Below are 20,340 nucleotides of genomic sequence, written 5' to 3' on the forward strand. Positions count from 1 at the left end.
TTGTTCAGTTCATGACTGACATAGTTACTGAATGAGCCACGTTGTATATGACATCATTTCGAAAACACTGGATACATTTGCCACGTACTAGTAAACTTGGAAATGTTCGACTTGTTAACTGTTTGAAGGCGACACGTGTATAACGACAAGCAGACCAGTTAACAAGTCGAAAATGTCAGTTTCCTAGTTCCGATTAGCACTTGAATGCCGCACCCTTCAAGTAGGCTACTTGGACAGGAACCTACAATAGTGACAGTTCCCAAAATAATGGCAAAACGCGCCCATCGAGCGGAAACCAATAGAATCCCTTGTTTTAGGGCGAGCCTCCGTACGCTTAGCCAATCAGAACGGCGGAATTGGATCAATGCCTCCTAGTGTACAGCAATGCAGTCATGTAATGGCCACAGAAATAATGCCAACATGGAACTGTGGCAAGGACGGGATCCCTTTCTGCAAAAATAAGACGGCGAAAAACTTCGAGGACGGTCATTTCGAAAGGTTTTAATATAGTTAATGATTATCTACGGTAAGTTCACCCTCACTAGTGGTATTTGCTGTTTTCGGTTGACCCTACACTCCGAACTTGTGAATTCCTGTCTGGCTGTTGTAGTCAGGTCCCTTTTGCCATGTGCCTCACCTGCCCATACGCTGAATTTAAAAGCAGTTGAAGTTGTAAATAATACTGTTTGCGGATGTCGAAGATAGTTAATCGATTGTAGGCGTATTACAGTTTTCACTTCGGTGTAATACGCACTTATTACGGTCCTGCTCCATGTTGTTTTGCGCCCGATACACATATGCGCGTCATGTGGCCAATGTTCAGGGTTGCCAGGTCCAGCTTAAATGTTGAGCCAATTATTGCTCAAAACCCACCCACAAGGCCTGAACTAGGCCCCAAAAAAAATTCCGCAGCAAGTGAAGAGTTGACACATTTATTCAATAGGTGTCTCCATAATGACAATCTAAATACAGCTGGTAAAATTGCTTTACCTTGTTCTCTACATTTATCCCTTTGTTAATTGTTTATCACACCAAATGATTTAATTTGAACTATAAATCGAAAAGCCCAAAAAGTTAGCTTTTTGGCTTCCTTTATTTAATTAAAGTAAGTTAATGTGTGGATGCAGTCTGATGTCCTAGTCATCCACCCCTCTGGAGCAACATGGAAAGCAAAATGGAGAGAAGCCATCCATCATGAGTCCAGTACATCAACAGAGTTTATTGTACTATTAATCAATCACTGCTATTATAATTTGATAGTAATGGAGTTAATCGGTTCCGCTCTGTGCTGCAGCTTGCAGCTCTCTCTCCTCTGACTTCAACTTTCTGACCAATGTTAACTTGCTACATACAGTGCTCAATCGTTTTTTCATCACTGTCCCAAAATCGTTCCAAAGTGCAATTTTAAACTGTCCCAAACTGAAGATGAATCGTCCCAAATTAAATTGGGTCTACTCATAGGACATAGGTCATTCATAGATTTAAAAGGCTAATAAGAGTAGCCTACTACCGAAATAGATAAATGGGGCTGTCAAAAGAATCCTCTAAAAAGACATTGGAATAATATTTAAATCTATTTAGCATAAATGTACAAAAAGAATTAGGCTACATGGAAATGTAGACTAGGTAATATGCATATTGGTTACAGCCTCTCGTCCACACCGATACCAAAGCCACATTTTAAAGATACTTTTAATTACTTAAATATAGGCTAAACGCCAGTCATGTTTGACAATTATAATGTAGTATAATTTGCCTAGTTAAAGTATTGTAATTTGCCTAGTTAAATAAAATACAAATAATTAAGAAATAAGGCACGAGGGGGTGTGGAATATGGCCAATATACCACGGCCAAGCGCTGTTCTTATGCACAACGCTTCGTGGAGTGCCTGGACACAGCCATTAGTCGTGGTATATTGTCCATATACCACAAACCCCCCAGGTGCCTTAATGCTATTATTATAAACTGGTTACCAATGAAATTAGAGCAGTAAAAATACATGTTTTGTCATACCCATGGTATACGGTCTGATATACCACGGCTGTCAGCCAATCAGCATTCAGGGCTGGAATCGCACAGTTTATAATTAACATTAACATCTAAAGGTTTGATTCTGTTGACATACTCCAAGCACGGTTCGTTCAGATGAAATGGTCACAACAGCAGAGAGAAAGGCTAGTTCCTGTTGCGCACCGCACACATCGCCCACTTTGAAATCTGAGTGGAGGCAGTCAGCATTTTGAAACTAATAAGCCATAACATTTAAAATGTTATTCATGAGGCATGTCTTACCTTGTTTCAAAGTAGCTTAGCCAAAATCAGACCATATGTTGAGGGAATGATAAAAAATAAAAAAATCCTTATGCCGTTGAAACCAACATTTTCTATTTTTCTATTGATTTTCAAATCAACTTTTTCATTGTCCAGCAGGCAAAGACTCAAACTTATCCATATTAGCAACCCATGCTAGTTGTTGCATCTTTAGATCTCCCCTCTTTCAAAATTTCAAAAGGATATTTTAATTTCTGTCACATGAAACCCCTCGCATGTGTGGTGGCTTTTTAGAAAGGTGCATTCCCGCTAATTGCATTTTGGAACATTCGCGTGTAGGGTACTGCTGTGTGCACATTGCTGCACTAATGTGAAGAAATAGTTCATCATTATTTTAAGCTAAATGTTCTGATCTGTTGCATTAGCCTCATTGCTTAACTTGTTTTTTTATGTACAGTGGTTGTATGATTTAGAATCTATCGGCCTAGAACTGTCCTAGAGTCTGTTTATATCATCCCAGACATTTTTATTTATCGTCCCGGGACGACGGGGGGCCCTTAATTTTGAGCCCTGGCTACATAGTTTACCCAGAGAGAAAGCACATAGTTCGATCCTCTTGCTGAAACTGTTGGATGATTATTTCTCAGTTTCTCTCCCTTGCAGTGTTGGCTCTAGTAATGATTGGTAGGACTGGGGGTTGTCAGGATACAGCGAACAGGTGACTGCCGATGCAGGTGACTGCCAACTGACTGATAACCTTGCATCAGGAATAACAACTCATTATTATTTGTAGATCGGTCAGTCACAATTTACCCATGATATTGTGGTTATGATCCCCTCGAACACGGCCACTGACTTACTCACTCAGCAACAGCCTGCATCACTCCCTGATTATCAGTAGTAGTAGGTCACAGTGAAATGTAATACAAATAAAAGAGAAATGACATTTTCACCCACGATATGGTTTTCAAAGGAAAACCGCCCACATGGCAACCCTGCTACTGTTTACACTGGGCACATTATTATGCACAATGTATCCATTTAATTATCCAGAGTTTTGCTACATTGGTATGAATGACATTAAAAAGCACTAACGTGTTCATTATTTTTAATTTGGTGATAAGATTTGCTCTGTTTCAGTACATGCGTGTAGGCCTTGATCCCATTGGATTGGATGTTTGGCCTAGTCGTTTGTAGATTGTCAGGTTTCAGTTATTATTACCAGGTTGCGAAATGGTAATAACTAAAGAGATCTTGCTAATGAAACGCATTCAATTGAATGAGTTTGACTTTCTTACGAGAATGAATGCTTTCAACTACCCTTTCTATACATCCCCATGATATTTATTTTGCCCTATAATTAGGTACTTAATTCAATCGGTGTTAAATATTATATTCTTATTCATGATTCAGCATTTACGTTTTTAACTGCGGTATCCCCAACGTTTTCTATGCAGGTGTAGTGAGAAGCGTGGTTCTCCTGTGTATCTGGACTGTATCTGGACTGTATCAATGGTGTCGTTAAGCAACAGAGCGCTGGTCTCTGATAATGACCTCTTTAGGGAAGGTGTTAGCCTGGTCTCCCTGGGGCTTGTAGAGGGAGAGGGCAGTGAGGGGGGGAGCGAGGGGGGGAGCTTTACTTCCTGTTACAGTCCCGAGGCCGGGGACATGGGGGCTCGACTCAGCTTCAGCCCTGGAGAGGAGGAGGATGACGAAGAGGAAGGGGGCCTGCTCCGACTCTATCTGTCCCCCACAGAGGGTCTGCCTGACTTCAGCCCCCGCCTGCCCTCACCCTTCTCTCCCACCATGGAGGACATCGAGGAGTTCCTCAGGGAGAAGATGGAGCTGGTGAGAGAGGGGGTTCTCTTCTCTAGTGAACCCATAGAGGAGCCAGCTCCCTCCCCTTCCAGCTCCATGGAACAACCCCTCTCCTCAGGGGGACACAGTGAGCCAGGGACCAGCAATGCTCTGTCACCCCCCAGCCCACAAACCCCCAATTGCCCTCACACCCGAAGCCCATCCCCCCTCACCCCCTCGGTGTTCCTGGGAGCACCCCTGGTTTTCCAGGTCCAGTCCTTGCCTCTGGCCCAGCCTCACCCCCAGACAGGCTCTCCTCCTGGTGCATCCAGTGGGCTGAGATTGGCCCACCTGGTTCTGGGACTCCACGGAGGGCAGAATGTTACCCTGCTGGCCTCACAGGTGCCCTCCACCTCAGCCACCCTTCTCAACATAGCCAGCACGGACGCTCCAGACCAGAAGTACGTGAAGATTGCCCCTCTACCGATCACTGTGAGGATTGCCGGGGGGCTTGTTGGGGCAACAGTCATTGGGGGTCACAGTGGAGGGGTTGTGGTCAAATCTGTGGCCCCCCCTAGAGTCAACAGACCCCCTCCTAAAGAGACACTGAGGGTACACAAATGTTCTCACCCGGGCTGTGAGAAGATGTACACCAAGAGCAGCCATCTGAAGGCCCACTTCCGCAGACACACCGGAGAAAAGCCATACACCTGCAGCTGGCCTGACTGTGTCTGGAGGTGGGTTAAATCATAACAATGCTAGTCAACATGCAGAGAAAACACAGGAACCTTGGGTTTGTTACATGTAGTTTATTACCATATAGGCTAGCCATTAACATGTGATAGGATACTAAAACGGAGGGAGAAGAAAGAAAAGCCTGTAATGACTGGTTTAAAATGAAGTGGTTATGATGATGACAGTGACAAACAGATGCTCTATGACGGTTGTTATTTTTGTTGGGATATTGAAATACAGTATTTCACTGTAATTCTTTTGTAAAGCTGAGCATAAAGAAAATATTGTTCTGTCTCTGCAGAGGTAGGGAGTAGAGCTGGTATGAAATGGTAACAATAAAGAAGCTCAGCAAATATTAGATATTACAACACACTCACTGTTGCTAACAGTTACAGTTTCCCAATATGTAACTGCAGTGAGCTCTGTAAGGAAATGATTGGGCTTAGGGTTATTAAAGTAGTTAGAGGATGTGAAAGGATATGCTTATAATGTTTGTACAGCGCCTTCAGAAGTATCACAACCCTTGACTTTTTTCCACATTGTGTTGTGTTACAGCACAAATTTAAAATGGATAAAATTGAGATTCCTTTTTTTCTGGCCCCATAATATCAAAGTGGAATGATGTTTTTAGAATTTTTTATAAATTAATTAAAAATGAAAAGCTGAAATGTCTTGAGTCAATAAGTATTCAACCCCTTTGTTATGGCAAACCTAAATAAGCCTAACATTTGCATTATAAGTTGCATGCATTCACTCTGTGTGCAATAATAGTGTTTAATATAATTTCTGAATGACTACCTCATCTCTGTACCCCACACAGGTCCCTCAGTCGCGCAGTGAATTTCAAAACAGATTCAATCACAAAGACCAGGGAGTTTTACCAATGCCTCGTAAAGAAGGGTACATATTGGTAGATGGGTGTAAAAAAAAAAAAAACAGGCATTGAATATCCCTTTGAGCATGGTGAAGTTATTAATTACACTTTGGGTGGTGTATCAATACATCCAGTCACTACAAAGATACAGTTGTCCTTCCTAACTCAGTTGCTGGAGTGGAAGGAAACAGCTCAGGGATTTCACCATGAGGCCAATGGTGACTGAAACAGTTTGAGTTTAATGGCTGTGATAGAAAACTGAGGATGGATTAGCAACGTAGTTACTCCACGACACTAACCTAAATGACAGAGTTAAATTAAGTCAGCCTGTACATAATACAAATATTCCAAAACATTCATCCTGTTTGCAACAAGGCACTAAAGTAATAAGGCATAAAAAAAGGGGCAAATCAATTAACTTTGTCCTGAATACAAAGTGTTATGTTTGAGATAAATCTAACACAACACATCACTGAGTGCCACTCTTCATATTTTTGAAGCATGGTGGTGGCTGCATCATGTTATGGGTATGCTTCTAATCAACAAGGACTGGGTAGTTTTTCAGGATAAAAAATGTACGTAATGGAGGTAAGCACAGGCAAAATCCTAGAGGAAAACCTGCTTCCGTCTACTTTCCACCTGACACTAGGAGACTAATTCACCTTTAAACAAGACAATCACCTAAAACACAACGCCAAATCTACACTGGAGTTGCTTACCAAGAAGACAGTGAATGTTCCTGAGTGGCCGAGTTACAGTTTTGACTTAAATCTACTTGAAAATCTAAGGCAAGTACTGAAAATAGTTATCTATCAATGATCAACAACCAATTTGACAGCTTGAAGAATTTTGAAAAGAATAATGGGCAAATGTTAAACAATCCTGGTGTGGAAAGCTCGTAGAGACTTACCCAGAAAGATTCATAGCTGTAATCCCTGCCAAAGGTGCTTCTACAAATTAGTGACTCAAGGGTGTGAATACTTATGCAAATTAGATTTCTGTATTTCATCTTCAATAAATGTGTACAAATTTCTACTTTGTCATTATGGGGTATTGTGTGTAGATGGGTGAGAATAAAACATATTTGATCCATTTTGAATTCAGGCTGTAACACAACAAAATGTGGAATAAGTCAAGGGGTATGAATACTCTCTGACGGCACTGTATATTGTAAATACTGTTTGACCCACCATTTAGTGTTCCTATTTCCCTCAGAGCTGGGTCTGAGCTCTAATTTGGGGGCAATCAAACAGTGGGAATAACAGGCCTCCTGACACACTTAGCTGGAACCAACTGAGCTAAGTGTTTAGCGTAGAAACAATTAAAATTCTGAGAAATCATTAAAGCACCTCTATCTCTGTAGGTTCTCTCGTTCTGATGAGCTGTCTCGTCACCGGCGCTCCCACTCCGGGGTCAAGCCCTACGAGTGCTCTCTGTGTGAGAAGAAGTTTGCCCGCAGTGACCACCTCTCCAAACACACCAAGGTGCACCGCAGCCCCCGGCCTGGCAGAATCGTCAGAACTACCGTCTGACCCAGCCAGCATCTCGACACAGCAAACCCAGCTCAGCCCAGTCGTGATCCTGATGCCACCCTTAACCCCGTTGCAGCACTTGACCTGGACGGCAGAATTATTAGTACCTGCCTCTAGAATTCAGAGCAGCCTGGTCCCACACCTACACCCTGGCTGTGCCTGCCCAACCCTGCCCAGTCCAACCTCAACCCGACCACAGGTGAACAGACTAATCACACTCATCCACCCAGACCTTCCCCGGGAAGGCCCTGTTAGGGAGTCTGAGTCCTCATCAGGATACTGGTGCTACAGGAGCAGACCTGGGCCAGAACTTAGAGTAGGGTTCTGAATCTGATTCAGACCCTGCTGAGCTCTGCCCTCTTTACTCTCTCCTCTCCTCCCTCCTGCAGCAGAGCAGATGAGGGCTTGTCCTGGTGCTAGACAGTGAACTAACAGGTAACGGCCATCTCAAGGATGTGATTGTTCAGCTTAAAGCGGATTTCAGGCCTTTAGGTTAAATCAAATCCCCCTGCCACACACACACCTCGCTACCCTTAGCAGATGACAAGTGTGACAGGCAGCTGCACATGGTCTAACTCTCAGAAGATAATGTTGTATATGTCATTAGATTGTGTTTAAAAGACTACACTGTCACACATTCTATTCTACATATTATATTGCTCTGTGAATCTGCTTCAGGAGTTAGACCCTCAAGACAGTTTGAGGTAAATCCACTGGCCCAGCTCATTCTAGCCCATAATCTGTGCCATTAGCCCAGTTGAAATTTGAAAGTACTGTGTTGATATGTGAGCTGCCAGATTCTCTCAGAGAACAGGTTTGAGTCTAAATCTCTTACATATCCCCTCCTGCTCCCCATAGTGCCAAACCTCTGGCCCAATCACATCCCCCCTGACCCTAACGGCCAATTCAGTACTGTTATCACCACTTCCCTGACCTCGTGCCTCTTCCCACTCCCTAAAAGACCTCAGGGCTGCAGACTAGTGTCTGCTGGTTTTCACCATGGTGCTTTACTGGTCCATTATGTAATAACTGGTTAGTTAAGAGTCCACTCACAGCCACCTGGTTTCCCAGGTTTGCGTCAGATGCTGATTGAAGGCAAGTAACTGAGTGAAAACCAGCAGACACCGTAGCCCACCTGGTCCACACTCTTAAACCTATAAGCTCTTTTACTGTCTTTATATGTCTTTGAAATCAATGTTAAACTGACAAAAGAGACTCGGCGAAAGCTACTTATGTGTATGCTGTATGTTTTATACATGGGCTTTTCAATGCAAAGCAATCCGATATGAAGAAGTGCTTAGTCATTTACACTAGTAAAGGTTAGTAGGTTAGGCCAGCAAGCAAAGCTAGTCATTTATAGTGTACAGTACTGTACCTGAAAAGGGCAGCTGATCGTTGTCCAATCTGTGTCTGTAAAATATAACATTTACATGTACAGAACATATAGAAGCTCCTTTCCAGAAAAACCCTTAGTCAGTACGTTAAGCTATCCAGTGGTGTCTGTGCTTGGTGAAACTGTGGAATGTTATTGAGGGGTCATCAGATCAGCCAGACGGGAGTTAATTATGAGACTCACTCTTCCGTTAATGAGTTAACCCATCACACCTCATCAATATGAGCCCTCTGTTCTCAAGTGCACTTATGTTAGCAGGTTCAGCAGGAGAGGGTTAAGCATGGAGAAAAGTTATAGGTAGCCCAACGGCTAAGGAATTGGACCTGTTGCTGAAAGGTGTCTGGTTCAAATCCTGTGGCGGGCACTGGAAAAATAGGTGTGAATTGATCTGGTAACTGAAGGGCTGCTGGATTCACATCCTAAAGATGTTCTTCTACTGTTGGGCCCTTAACCCCACAGCATGCTTTCCATCCAGGGGCCCTGCACTGCAGCTTGACCCTGTGCTTGTCTCAACTGTGTGTGATGTGTGCTGTAAGACATGGACAATAAAGTTGTTTTCTAAATGCTATGCCAAGGACTGGAGGGCTCTGCTACCAGTATGTAAGCTGTATCTCTGGATTTGAGTGTAAAATGTGCTTTTTCAACAGGCTACTGCACTTAGGAAACCATATAGAGAAAACAATGGACTTTTCAGGGTAGCAGTTTTGGCCCATATTCCTTCAGAGAAACCAGAGTGGGTACATGCGCTTTAAACCCACTTATATTGTACTCAAATTTCCAGTCCATCACTCACATTTGCCATCCATCCCAGTGATTCAGAACTTATGATGAGCCAACCTTTTTTTTAAACACATTTACCCATTTGGATGGGTAAACTCAGAATGGACCACCACATCATCAGTATCACTGGCAATCATCATCATTAAATGGTATCTTGCCATTACAGAAACAGTTTGTTGTTTTTAATATTGTTTGTGTATTTCTTTCTTTGGACATGGCTGATCGGGTCCCTCTGATTCAGTCCTATTGTAAATATTCCCCTTTCTGCCTTACTTTCAACCATGGGTCGCTCTCTCCCAGTAACTCTATCTAACTACTGTAATAATTCAGTTCTGCTGAAATACACGTTAAAAAAAGAATTGAATACCAGAAATGCTATTTTCCTATGTATGAGAATAAAGGATAAGAAAATGTAAACATTATTTGAGTCATGGCTTTTTTTGTTGTTGTGTATTTCAAGAAACAAAATTATCCATGCTTTCATTGGGAAGTCATTAAGTCCATCTATTCTTTCATTGGAGTGACATTCAAAGATTGTAAAACTATTGCTTTGTCTCTGCACCAAATAAAGGTGTTGATTGTGGCACAGTGGGAGGCTGTTCCTACAAGTCTCTGCCTCGGAAGAGAATGCCGTAGGCTTCAGTACTCTGAACCCTGGCATATTTCTAACATTGATTCCGCTGTTACAGAGTGAAGAAATTTGGGTTTACAATGCTAGAGAGAGAGAGAAATTCTCCCAGTGTGCTTCAGAAACCAGCCTGCCTGTAAGACTGGAATGTCTGGCACTGTGTGGAGCTGAGTCGCTCTGGGACTGAAGGTGTGTCTGGAAGAAGGTTGGACTGCATTTCATTTAAAAAAAATTGCATCTCCTCCCCTCTGCCCTTGTTCACTTGACTCTCCCGTTCACAAACCTGAGACGACTGGGTAGGTGTAAGCCTCCATCACTCACCCTAGTTCCCGGTGTGTTGTTCTCATCTATCCAGATCTGTGAAAGGAAGTAAACGAGAGCAGAGGGAAGGAGACATCTTTTTGGAATGAAGTGCAGTCCTGAGATCGCTAGAAGAATTGTGAGGCTGCAAATAAGCTCCATCCATATTGCCCAGGCCCAGGGGTTACTGTCGTTCTAGAATAAACATACATCATTCTTGGCCCTATAGCTGTGGATGCATTCCAATGAGAGCCACAGGTGACTTCACGCTTCACAGGTTAGTGGTTGAGGTTTAGATTGGGGAGGGAGGGTATCCCAACTGATCCTAAATCTGTGCCGACGGGCTACTTCTACTATGTGCAGGTACTAGGCCCATCTCAGTAAAAAATACATTACAGTCCATCTCCGTAAACCCTCACAGAATTTGAAAAGGTGAATAATTTGTCCACAATTTTGATATACCCCAACAGTGATTAAATGGTTTGACAAATCTTTAACATTTGTTTCCTGTGTTTTCTGGCCAGCGCTTGAACCAGTGTGATGTTAGTAGCATACATTTTCTCTTTAATTGATAACCTCAGTGTACTTTGCAGACCCACATTAAAAAATACACTAGTCTACTATGGTCTAAATACTGTAGTATTACTATATTTATACTGTATACTATAGTATTCACTGTAGTGTTTTTGCGGACATGACTGTAGATTACTATATTATTCATCAGGGGTTGTAATTATTTTCCTATCGTTTCATTATTATTCATTATTAGAATATTTTTTTTTTGTGTTCCGTTCCACTGTTCCACCAGCAAAATAAAATTCTGAACTGGTGGAAACCTAAATAAATTACAGGTTTATATAGATTGTTTCTGTTCCTATTTAAACATCTGAAATATATATCGTTTTTTTTTTACATTTAGCACAAGGTTAAATTACTTCACCAATCAGTGTGGATAGCGCAGCTTGCTATGCAGCGGGTAAGCGATTTAATCTGTATAGTGAAGTCGTTAAGAGTAAATTGCATTTTGCGGTAACAGCATGGTATACTCATAAGGAAAGACAAACACACACTGTGCTGCCAGTCAGTGTAGGGTGTGCAATGCAACTGACATTTTGTGGGTGAGGAGAGAGCAAGAGAGGAAGGAAGGAGGAAGCTTGCCTTGAAGCGCTGGGCATCTTGTTATGACATGAATTATCTGAATTAGGCGCACAGAATTATACTACGGAGGAGCGGCTTCTATGGAGGAACTTTGAATATCTTTGAACATCCAAATTGGTTTAACATTGGACCAGAGCAAACGTTAGTTAGTTAGCTGGCTAGCTAGCTAACAAGCTTGTGTGTGCAAAGCAGCAGTAGAATTAAAAACATGTTTTACCTTTTTGTAGTTAATAAATCCAATGTGAAACGTGATAACTATAGTATCTTTAACTAGCATTGAAAAAGTGGATCCATTATTTTAAACATTTCTCCCTAATTTCTGAATCATGCTTGTAAAGTTGTCAGTAGACTATAGTAACCTATGCTTCAGAGGAGTGGGGCAGGTAGCCTACACATAAGCACATCCACTGGCAAAGATTTTCAGCTAGCAGGCAGATGCTGCTTTCTGAGTGACAGAGTCAGGGCTTTGCATAGGAGCTTTGTTAGGATTTTTGTGGCAATGAAAAAATGCCCGGAAAGTAAAATAACGTTATTAACCGGTTCCCATGCTTTTAAAATAACGGTTCTGTTCCGGAACAGTATAGATAACTTTTGCTTCCGGTTCAGGTTCTATTCATTAAAAACCTCTTAGAACTACCCCCCGACTTTGTGCAATTTCCGCCTGAAGACATACCCAAATCTAACAGCCTGTAGCTCAGGCACAGAACCAAGTATATGCATATTCTTGGTACCATTTGAAAGAAAACACTCTGAAGTTTGTGTAAATGTGAATTGAATGTAGGAGAATAACACACAATAGATCTGGTTTAGAGAAAACAATGAAAAAAAACATGTTTTTTCTATTTATTTTTGTATCATCATCTTTAAAATGAACAAGATAAAACAAACATTCAGATAAGACGATGGGGACAATTTCAGTGAAAAATATAAGAGGGCAACAGTACTTGTGCAAAGTTTCAGAATGATAACTTCCAAAATGAGTGTGCTACATAACATTTATCAAGAAGTTACCTAGGTGTCCCACACAAGTAGCCCAAATGTACCCAAGTGGCCAAATTGGTGAAGGTATACATTTTCAAACAAATAACTATATACAAAATACCAAAATGGTATTCTAACACACCCCCCCACAAAAAGAAAAATATATTTTTACAAAAATAATGAAAAGAAAAGTGAAAAAAAAATACAAAATGAAAAAAATGTTTATGAAAAAAATATATATATATACATTTACAAAGTAACATGGGTAACTATTTACACACTTTCAATATTTGGAGGACCCTCAGTCCTCTATCAAATCTATTTATATTGCCCCAGCCTAAAACCCCAAACAGCAAGCAATGCAGGTGTAGCTAGGAAAAACTCCCTAGAAAGGCAAAAACCTAGGAAGAAACCTAGAGGAACCAGGCTATGAGGGGTGGCCAGTCCTCTTCTGGCTGTGCCGGGTGGAGATCACAGTGGTTGTAGAGGGTGCAACAGGACAGCACCTCAAGAGCAAAAATTAACAGTTTAGGGTTCCATAGCCGCAGGCAGAACAGTTGAAACTGGAACAGCGGCAAGGCCAGGTGGACTGGGGACAGCAAGGAGTCATCATGTCAGGTAGTCCTGAAGCATGGTCCCGGGGGTTCAAGTCCACCGAGAGAAAGAAGGAGAGAAAGAGAGCAGACTTAAATTCACACAAGACACAGGATAAGACAGGAAAAATACTCCAGATATAACATACTGACCCTAGCCCCCACCCAATTTGCCATATAACCCCACCAACATTGCCAAAACTCAATATTCTGCTGCTGATGCCAGATGCCATAGCAGTCTCTCTCTGATGTAAAGCAGAGGGTCACTGAGCATGTGGTGCATGTGATGGGAGACTTCATCTTGCAAGCACAGCAACGCCTCCATGCTGAGCCCTTTTGGCCCTTAGGCACATCCATGCCTGCACAAATATATTTGGGCAGATGAACACTTGTGGCAGGAGCAGAAGGGACAGGGCTTGGTGCAGTGGTGCTGTAGCCAGCAAGCTCCTTGATGAGCTGCTCTCGGAAGGCTTTCTGTGAGAGGAAGGGCTTTCCACAGCTGTTAGCCATTTCCTTGTGTAGGATGAATGCATTCACCACAGAAATGTCGATGAAATGATAGAAGAAGGTCTTGTACCATTTCATTGTCTTGTGGAGAACATTGTAGTAGCCTATTAGCGCGTCCGAAAGGTCCACACCTCCCATGCTCTTGTTGTAGTCCTTTACTGCAGTTGGAATGGGGACATTTTTGGTGGTCCATGCCCCGGCACCGTCCTTCACACGCCTGACAACATGATCCCCACTGAAGGACTTGTGGATAGTGGAGCACATCACCACCTCTCTGGTATCCATCCACTTTACAAAAAGCAGGCCATCTTCACGGATCCATCGCATGCTCCCCCGCTCAGCCCGCTTAGGCATTTCGTTCACCTTCGTCTTCGGAAAGCCCACCCTGTTGGTACGAATGGTGCCACAAGCCCACACATCCAGCTTTCTTAGGTCTGCAAACAGGGTAGGGCTTGTGTAGAAGTTATCCACAAACAGTTTGTAGCCCTTCCCTAGTAGTTGAAAATCCAATAACTCCATTACAGAGTCATAGCTAAGTCCCTTACCGGTAGCAAAACTGTTCTTCCCCTCGTAGACAAAAAAATTGCATGTGTAGGCACATACAGAATCAGCCAACACAAACAGCTTGTAACCCCACTTGGTTGGTTTGTTTCTCATGTATTGTTGGAGGCCAATTCTTGCCTTTGAGGCTACCATCCTCTCATCGATTGACACGTTCTGGGCTGGCTGAAAGTACGTCTTGCAGGCCTCAACAATGCTGTGGTAGAGCGGTTTGATCTTGCACAGTCTATCAAACGTTGCTGTGCCTCTCTTCTTCTCATTCTCTTCATCAACCTTTGGGTCACTGATATGAAGTGCCTGTGAAATAATCAGAAACCTTTTGCAGGACATAACAGTCATGGGGAAAGGCAGTTGGTACAGAGATTACGTTTTCCAGTAGTCCTTCAGGCTTTTCAGCCTCACCAGCCCCATGTAGATGACCAGTGAAAGATAGCAGAAAAGATCTGACATGGATATGGGCTTCTATGCTACCTTTTTGCCTGCTTGTTTCTTCTTCCCATTCTTATTTGTGTTGGACACTAGATGGCCCGGGAGGTGTGGAGCCAGAGACAGCAGGGGTACAGCTGGATGAACCAGCTTCAGAGGGGGATGGACACCTTGGCACTGGGGGCTCCCAGTCGGAGTCAGTGCCACTGTGAAAGAAAATGTTCAGTTAGAATAGTTTCACATATGAGCCCTGTATCAACAGCTAGAATAAACATACCTATAGAGTACAGGGAGAACAGGGAACATAAAGTGCTGTTCCATTTCACTTTGGCAATTGATGTTGGCCTGCCTCATACAAAGAAACAGACCCTCACTCACAATGACTAGCTAACGTGTACTTTAGCCATTTCATTACATAATTTAGTTATTTTATGTTTTTTGGTTCTGTTCCCTGAACCGGTTCCAACCCTTGGTATTCACTGTAGTGTTTTTGCAGACATGACCATAGTATACTGTAGTATTTACTGTTGAGTTTTTGCAGACATGACCATAGTATACTGTAGTATTTACTGTTGAGTTTTTGCGAACATGACTAGTATACTACACTGAGTATATGTCACGTCCTGACCATAGAGAGGCTTTTATTCTCTATTTTGGTTAGGCCAGGGTGTGACTAGGGTGGGCATTCTAGTTTCTTTATTTCTATGTTTTCTATTTATTTGTTTTTGGCTAAGTGTGGTTCCCAATCAGAGGCAGCTGTCTATCGTTGTCTCTGATTGGGAATCATACTTAGGCAGCCTTTTTCCCACCTGTGTTTTGTAGGTAGTTGTTTTCTGTATAGTCATTTTGCCTTACAGAACTGTTCGTTTTTCCTCTTTGTTGTTTTGTTAGTGTTTTTGAGTAATAAAGTATCATGAACACTTACCATGCTGTGTTTTGGTCCATGCCGTCCGACTACAAACGTGACAGTATACAAAACATTAACAGTCTAGTCTGGTAGTTGTGCCATTTTAGCTAACCCTAGTTGGCAGGTGTAACTACAGTCATGTCTGCAAAAACACTACAGTGAATACTATACACTGAGTGTACAAAACATTAAAAACACCTAATATTACCCCCAGAACAGCCTCAATTGGCCGGGACATGGACTCTAAAAGGTGTCAAGCGTTTCACAGGGATGCTGGCCCATGTTGACTCTAATGCTTCCCACAGTTGTTAAGTTGGCTGGATGTCCTTTGGGTGCTGGACCATTCTTGATACACACAGGAAACTGTTGAGCATGAAAAACCCAGCAGTGTTGCAGTTCTTGATACAAACCGGTGCGCCTGGCACCTACTACCATACCCCGTTCAAAGGCACTTACATTTTCTGTCCTGCTCATTCACCCTCTGAATGGCGCACATACACAATCCATGTCTCAATTGTCTCAACGCTCAAAAATCCTTCTTTAACCTGTTTCCTCCCCTTCATCTACACTTATTTGAAGTGGATTTAACAAGTGACATCAATAAGGGATCATAGCTTTCAACTGGTCAGTCTATGTCATGGAAAGAGCAGGTGTTCTTAATGTTTTGTCCACTCAGTGTAAATTAGCAAAGTTATGCATAAATATAGCATGGTAAGCCAAAGCTATAGCAAGCTAATTTATCAATGGCTACATAACGTGGCAAACAAACAATATAAAGCTAACAAAAGTAGCAAGCATAGCCATAAAGAAGGCCTAGTTATCATGACAAAGGCAGTATGTGGTCCCATGTGGCTCAGTTGGTAGAGCATGACATTAGCAGCGCCAGGGCTGTGGGTTTGATTCCCATGGGGGACCAATATGAAAATGTATGCACTCACTATTGTAAGATGCTCTGGATAAGAGCATCTGCAAAATAAAAGAGTAACAATTATGAACATGTGTCATTAGCCCTCTGGGGGCTAACTCTGCCCTTGTAATTAATATTAAGACTATAACATTCATATGTGTAAACATACTGAATTGTAATTGGATGCATTTTACCACCATATCATACTGTGCTATGATTGGTTAAGACCACCCAAATGGTTAGTTCATGGTCAGTTTGATCCTGGTTGGCGATAGGTGAACATGCCAGTTATAGCTAGCTAATAAAGAGCTACGTTAAGAAATATCCTGTAGTACTGCATTTTATTATTTTGTACAACGTGTGCAAAACAAGACAAAGACCACATGCTGTCTCCAAATGATTTTCCTTAGCTGCTCTTGCTCAACAAAAAAATGTCCTCTGTGTCATCACAACTTTTGGAGATATTTCAACAAAACGATTTTGTGGTAATTCATCTAATTTTTTGAAATGTTGAAAAAGTTGTAGATATATTCCAATTATTTATTTTTTTACATACAAGAAGGAAAGCCTTAAGATAAATAATCCACCAGTTTAGACACAAAAATGTAGATCCTTTTTTGTAAAGTAGTAAGTAATATGTTGGATGAGAGTGTTGGGGGCAACTCACCCCCCACCTTACTAGGGGGTAACTGGCCCCTGGGGGCTAATTACCACTTTATGGTTATGAATGTGTTTCTACCAGTCATTTAGACAATGACTAGACTAATTAGGGCTAGTTTATGCTAACTTGCTCGCTAACAACTTAACTAGCAGTAAATGCTAGCCAGCTGGACATGATTTAGAAAGGTCCTGTCTATATAAGGTCCCACAGTTGACATTGCATGTCAGAGCAAAAACCAAGCCATAAGGTTGAAGAAATTGTCTGTAGAGCTCCGAACACAGTGGCCTCCATGATTCTTAAATGGAAGAAGTTTGGGGGGGGGGGGTGCCTTGGTCAGGGAGGTGACCAAGAACCCGATGGCCACTGACTGAGCTCCAGAGTTCCTCTGTGGAGATGGGAGAACATTCCAGAAGGAGAACCATCTCTGCAGCACTCCACCAATCAGGCCTTTGTGGTAGAGTAGCCAGACGGAAGCCACATCTCCGTAAAAGGCACATGACAGTCCACTTGGAGTTTTCCAAAAGGCACCTAATGGACTCTCAGACCATGAGAAACAAGATTCTCTTGTCTGATGAAACCAAGATTGAACTCTTTGGCCTGAATGCCAAGCGTCACATCTGGAAGAAACCAGTCACTGCTCATCACCTGGCCAATACCATCCCTACGGTGAAGCATTGGGGTGGCAGCATCATGCTGTGGGGATGTTTTTCAGCGGCAGGGACTGGGAGACTAGTCAAGTCGAGAGAAATATGAACAGACCAAAGTACAGAGAGATCCTTGATGAAAACCTGGAAGACAATGTAGCAGTGGTATAAAGTACTTGAGTAAAAATACTTGAAAGTACTACTTACTTAGTTTTTGGGGGTATCTGTACTTTACTTTTTATATTTTTGACAACTTTTACTTTTACTTCACTACATTCCTAACAAAATGATGTACTTTTACTCCATACATTTTCCCTGATACAAAAAAGTACTCTTTACATTTTGAATGCTTAGCAGGACAGGAAAATGGTTTAATTTACACACTTATCATGAGAACATCCCTGGTCATCCCTACTGCCTCTGATCTAGCGTACTCACTAAACACATGCTTAGTTTGTAAATTATGTCTAAGTGTTGGAGCGTGCTCCTGGCTATCAGTAAATAAATAAAAATGTAAATGGTGCCACCTGGATTGCTTATTATAAGGTCTTTGAAATGATTTATAGTTTTACTATTGATAATGTAGTATATTTTAGCAATTTAATTTACTTTTGTTACTTAAGCATATTTAAAACCAAATACTTTTAGACTTTTACTCAAGTAACATTTTGCTGGTGTCACACCTTGACCATAGTTTGCTTTGTATGTTTCTATGTTTTGGTTGGTCAGGGTGTGATCTGAGTGGGCATTCTATGTTGGATGTCTTGTTTGTCTATTTCTATGTCTGGCCTGATATGGTTCTCAATCAGAGGCAGGTGTTAGTCATTGTCTCTGATTGGGAACCATATTTAGGTAGCCTGGGTTTCACTGTGTGTTTGTGGGTGATTGTTCCTGTCTCTGTGTTTTGCACCAGATAGGGCTGTTTTGGGTTTTCACATTTCATTGTTTTGTAGTTTATTCATGTATAGTTTTCCTTTACTAAAAACATGAATAACCGCATTTTGGTCCGCCTTTACTTCACCCAAAGAAGACCGTTACAGCTGGGTTACTTTCACTTGAGTCATTTTCTATTAAGGTATCTTTACTTTTACTCAGGTATGACAATTGGGGTACTTTTTCCACCATTGCAATGCAGGACTGGCTTCGGGACAAGTCTTTGAATGTCCTTGAGTGGCCCAGCCAGAGCCTGGACTTAAACCCAAATGAACATCTCTGGAGATACCTGAAAATAGCTGTGCAGCGACTCTCCCCATCCAACCTGACAGAGCCTGAGAGGATCTGCAGAGGAGAATGGGAGAAACTCCCCAAATACAGGTGTGCTAAGCTTTTAGCGTCAAATCCAAGAAGACTCAAGGCTGTAATCGCTGCCAAAGGTGCTTCAACAAAGTACTGAGTAAAGGGTCTGAATACTTATATAAATGTGATATTTTTGTTTTTTATTTATTATACATATTTGTCATTATGGGGTATTGTGTGTAGATTGATGTAAAATAACAATTGAATACATTTTAGAACAAGGCTGTAATTTAATAAAATTCGGAAAATGTTAATGGATCTGAATACTTCCGAATGCACATTATTTTTTCAGTGTTTAAGTATACTATACATATGCTATCATTACATTTCCATACACTTATTAAAAGTGTACTTAAAATTAGTAGTTTTTTTCAGTATTTTAGTATACCAGAAATATACTATCATCAACCTTCAAAACACGAATTAAAAGTGTATTTTATATTAATAGTTTGTCTTTCAGTATGCCAAGCGTCACGTCTGGAGGAAACCTGACACCATCCCTACGGTGAAGCACAGTGGTGGCAGCATCATGCTGTGGGGATGTTTTTCAGTGGCAGGGACTGGGAGACTAGTCAGGATCAAGGGAAAGATGAATGGAGCAAAGTACCAGAACCTCAATCTTTTAGTATACTATAAATATACTGTCATCAAAACACTTATTAAAAGTGTACTTTAAATGAATAGTTTTTTGGCCTTTAAGTATACTACATATTCACTATCATTGAACTTAAACACACTCATTGTGCTTCCATTTGAAACGCATAGAGTTGTTTTTAATTGAAGCATTGATTACTTTTTTTTATGAAACTGCTTGTGAGCGATCAAGTACACTATGTATACAGTGCCTTGCAAAATTATTCATACCCCTTGGATTTCTTCACATTTTATTGTGTTAAGTGGTATTAAATACTCTGTAGGAAGAAAAAAAATGTGACAACTAAAATACAGTCATTGCATAAGTATTTAGCCTCTGTTTAGGCAAGCTTAAATTAGTTCAGGAGTAAAATTTGGCTTAACAATTCACAGAATACAGTGCCTTGCGAAAGTATTCGGCCCCCTTGAACTTTGCGACCTTTTGCCACATTTCAGGCTTCAAACATAAAGATAAAACGGTATTTTTTTTGTGAAGAATCAACAACAAGTGGGACACAATCATGAAGTGGAATGACATTTATTGGATATTTCAAACTTTTTTTAACAAATCAAAAACTGAAAAATTAGGCGTGCAAAATTATTCAGCCCCCTTAAGTTAATACTTTGTAGCGCCACCTTTTGCTGCGATTACAGCTGTAAGTCGCTTGGGGTATGTCTCTATCAGTTTTGCACATCAAGGGGGCCGAATACTTTCGCAAGGCACTGTATGTTGCATGGACTTTTGTTGCATAGTT

General features: G+C 41.6%; 1 protein-coding gene across 2 annotated transcripts; it reads left to right on the plus strand.

Annotated features, from left to right (window-relative positions):
• Positions 1-344: 344 nt before the first annotated feature.
• On the plus strand, positions 345-9,800 carry si:ch211-117k10.3 (Krueppel-like factor 15). Of its 2 annotated transcripts, XM_021569389.3 has the most exons (3): positions 345-526; positions 3,730-4,806; positions 7,042-9,800. In XM_021569389.3, exons 2-3 carry the CDS (start codon positions 3,785-3,787, stop codon positions 7,208-7,210), a joined length of 1,191 nt encoding a protein of 396 aa, XP_021425064.2. In that variant the 5' UTR covers positions 345-526; positions 3,730-3,784; the 3' UTR covers positions 7,211-9,800. The 2 variants fall into 2 exon arrangements, with proteins under 2 accessions (XP_021425064.2, XP_036806335.2); XM_036950440.2 differs by lacking the exon at positions 345-526 and having other exon boundaries at positions 3,708-4,806; positions 7,042-9,797.
• Positions 9,801-20,340: the final 10,540 nt, after the last annotated feature.

The sequence above is a fragment of the Oncorhynchus mykiss genome, chromosome 17, assembly GCF_057628025.1.
Source record: "Oncorhynchus mykiss isolate SJ-2025 chromosome 17, ASM5762802v1, whole genome shotgun sequence".
Classification (NCBI taxonomy): domain Eukaryota; kingdom Metazoa; phylum Chordata; class Actinopteri; order Salmoniformes; family Salmonidae; genus Oncorhynchus; species Oncorhynchus mykiss.

Coding starts and splice junctions, on each gene's coding strand:
- si:ch211-117k10.3 (XM_021569389.3), top strand. CDS start 3,785: ATGGTGTCGTTAAGCAACAGAGCGCTGGTCTCTGATAATGACCTCTTT. Junction 4,807..7,041: donor TGGCCTGACTGTGTCTGGAG/GTGGGTTAAATC, acceptor CTATCTCTGTAG/GTTCTCTCGTTCTGATGAGC.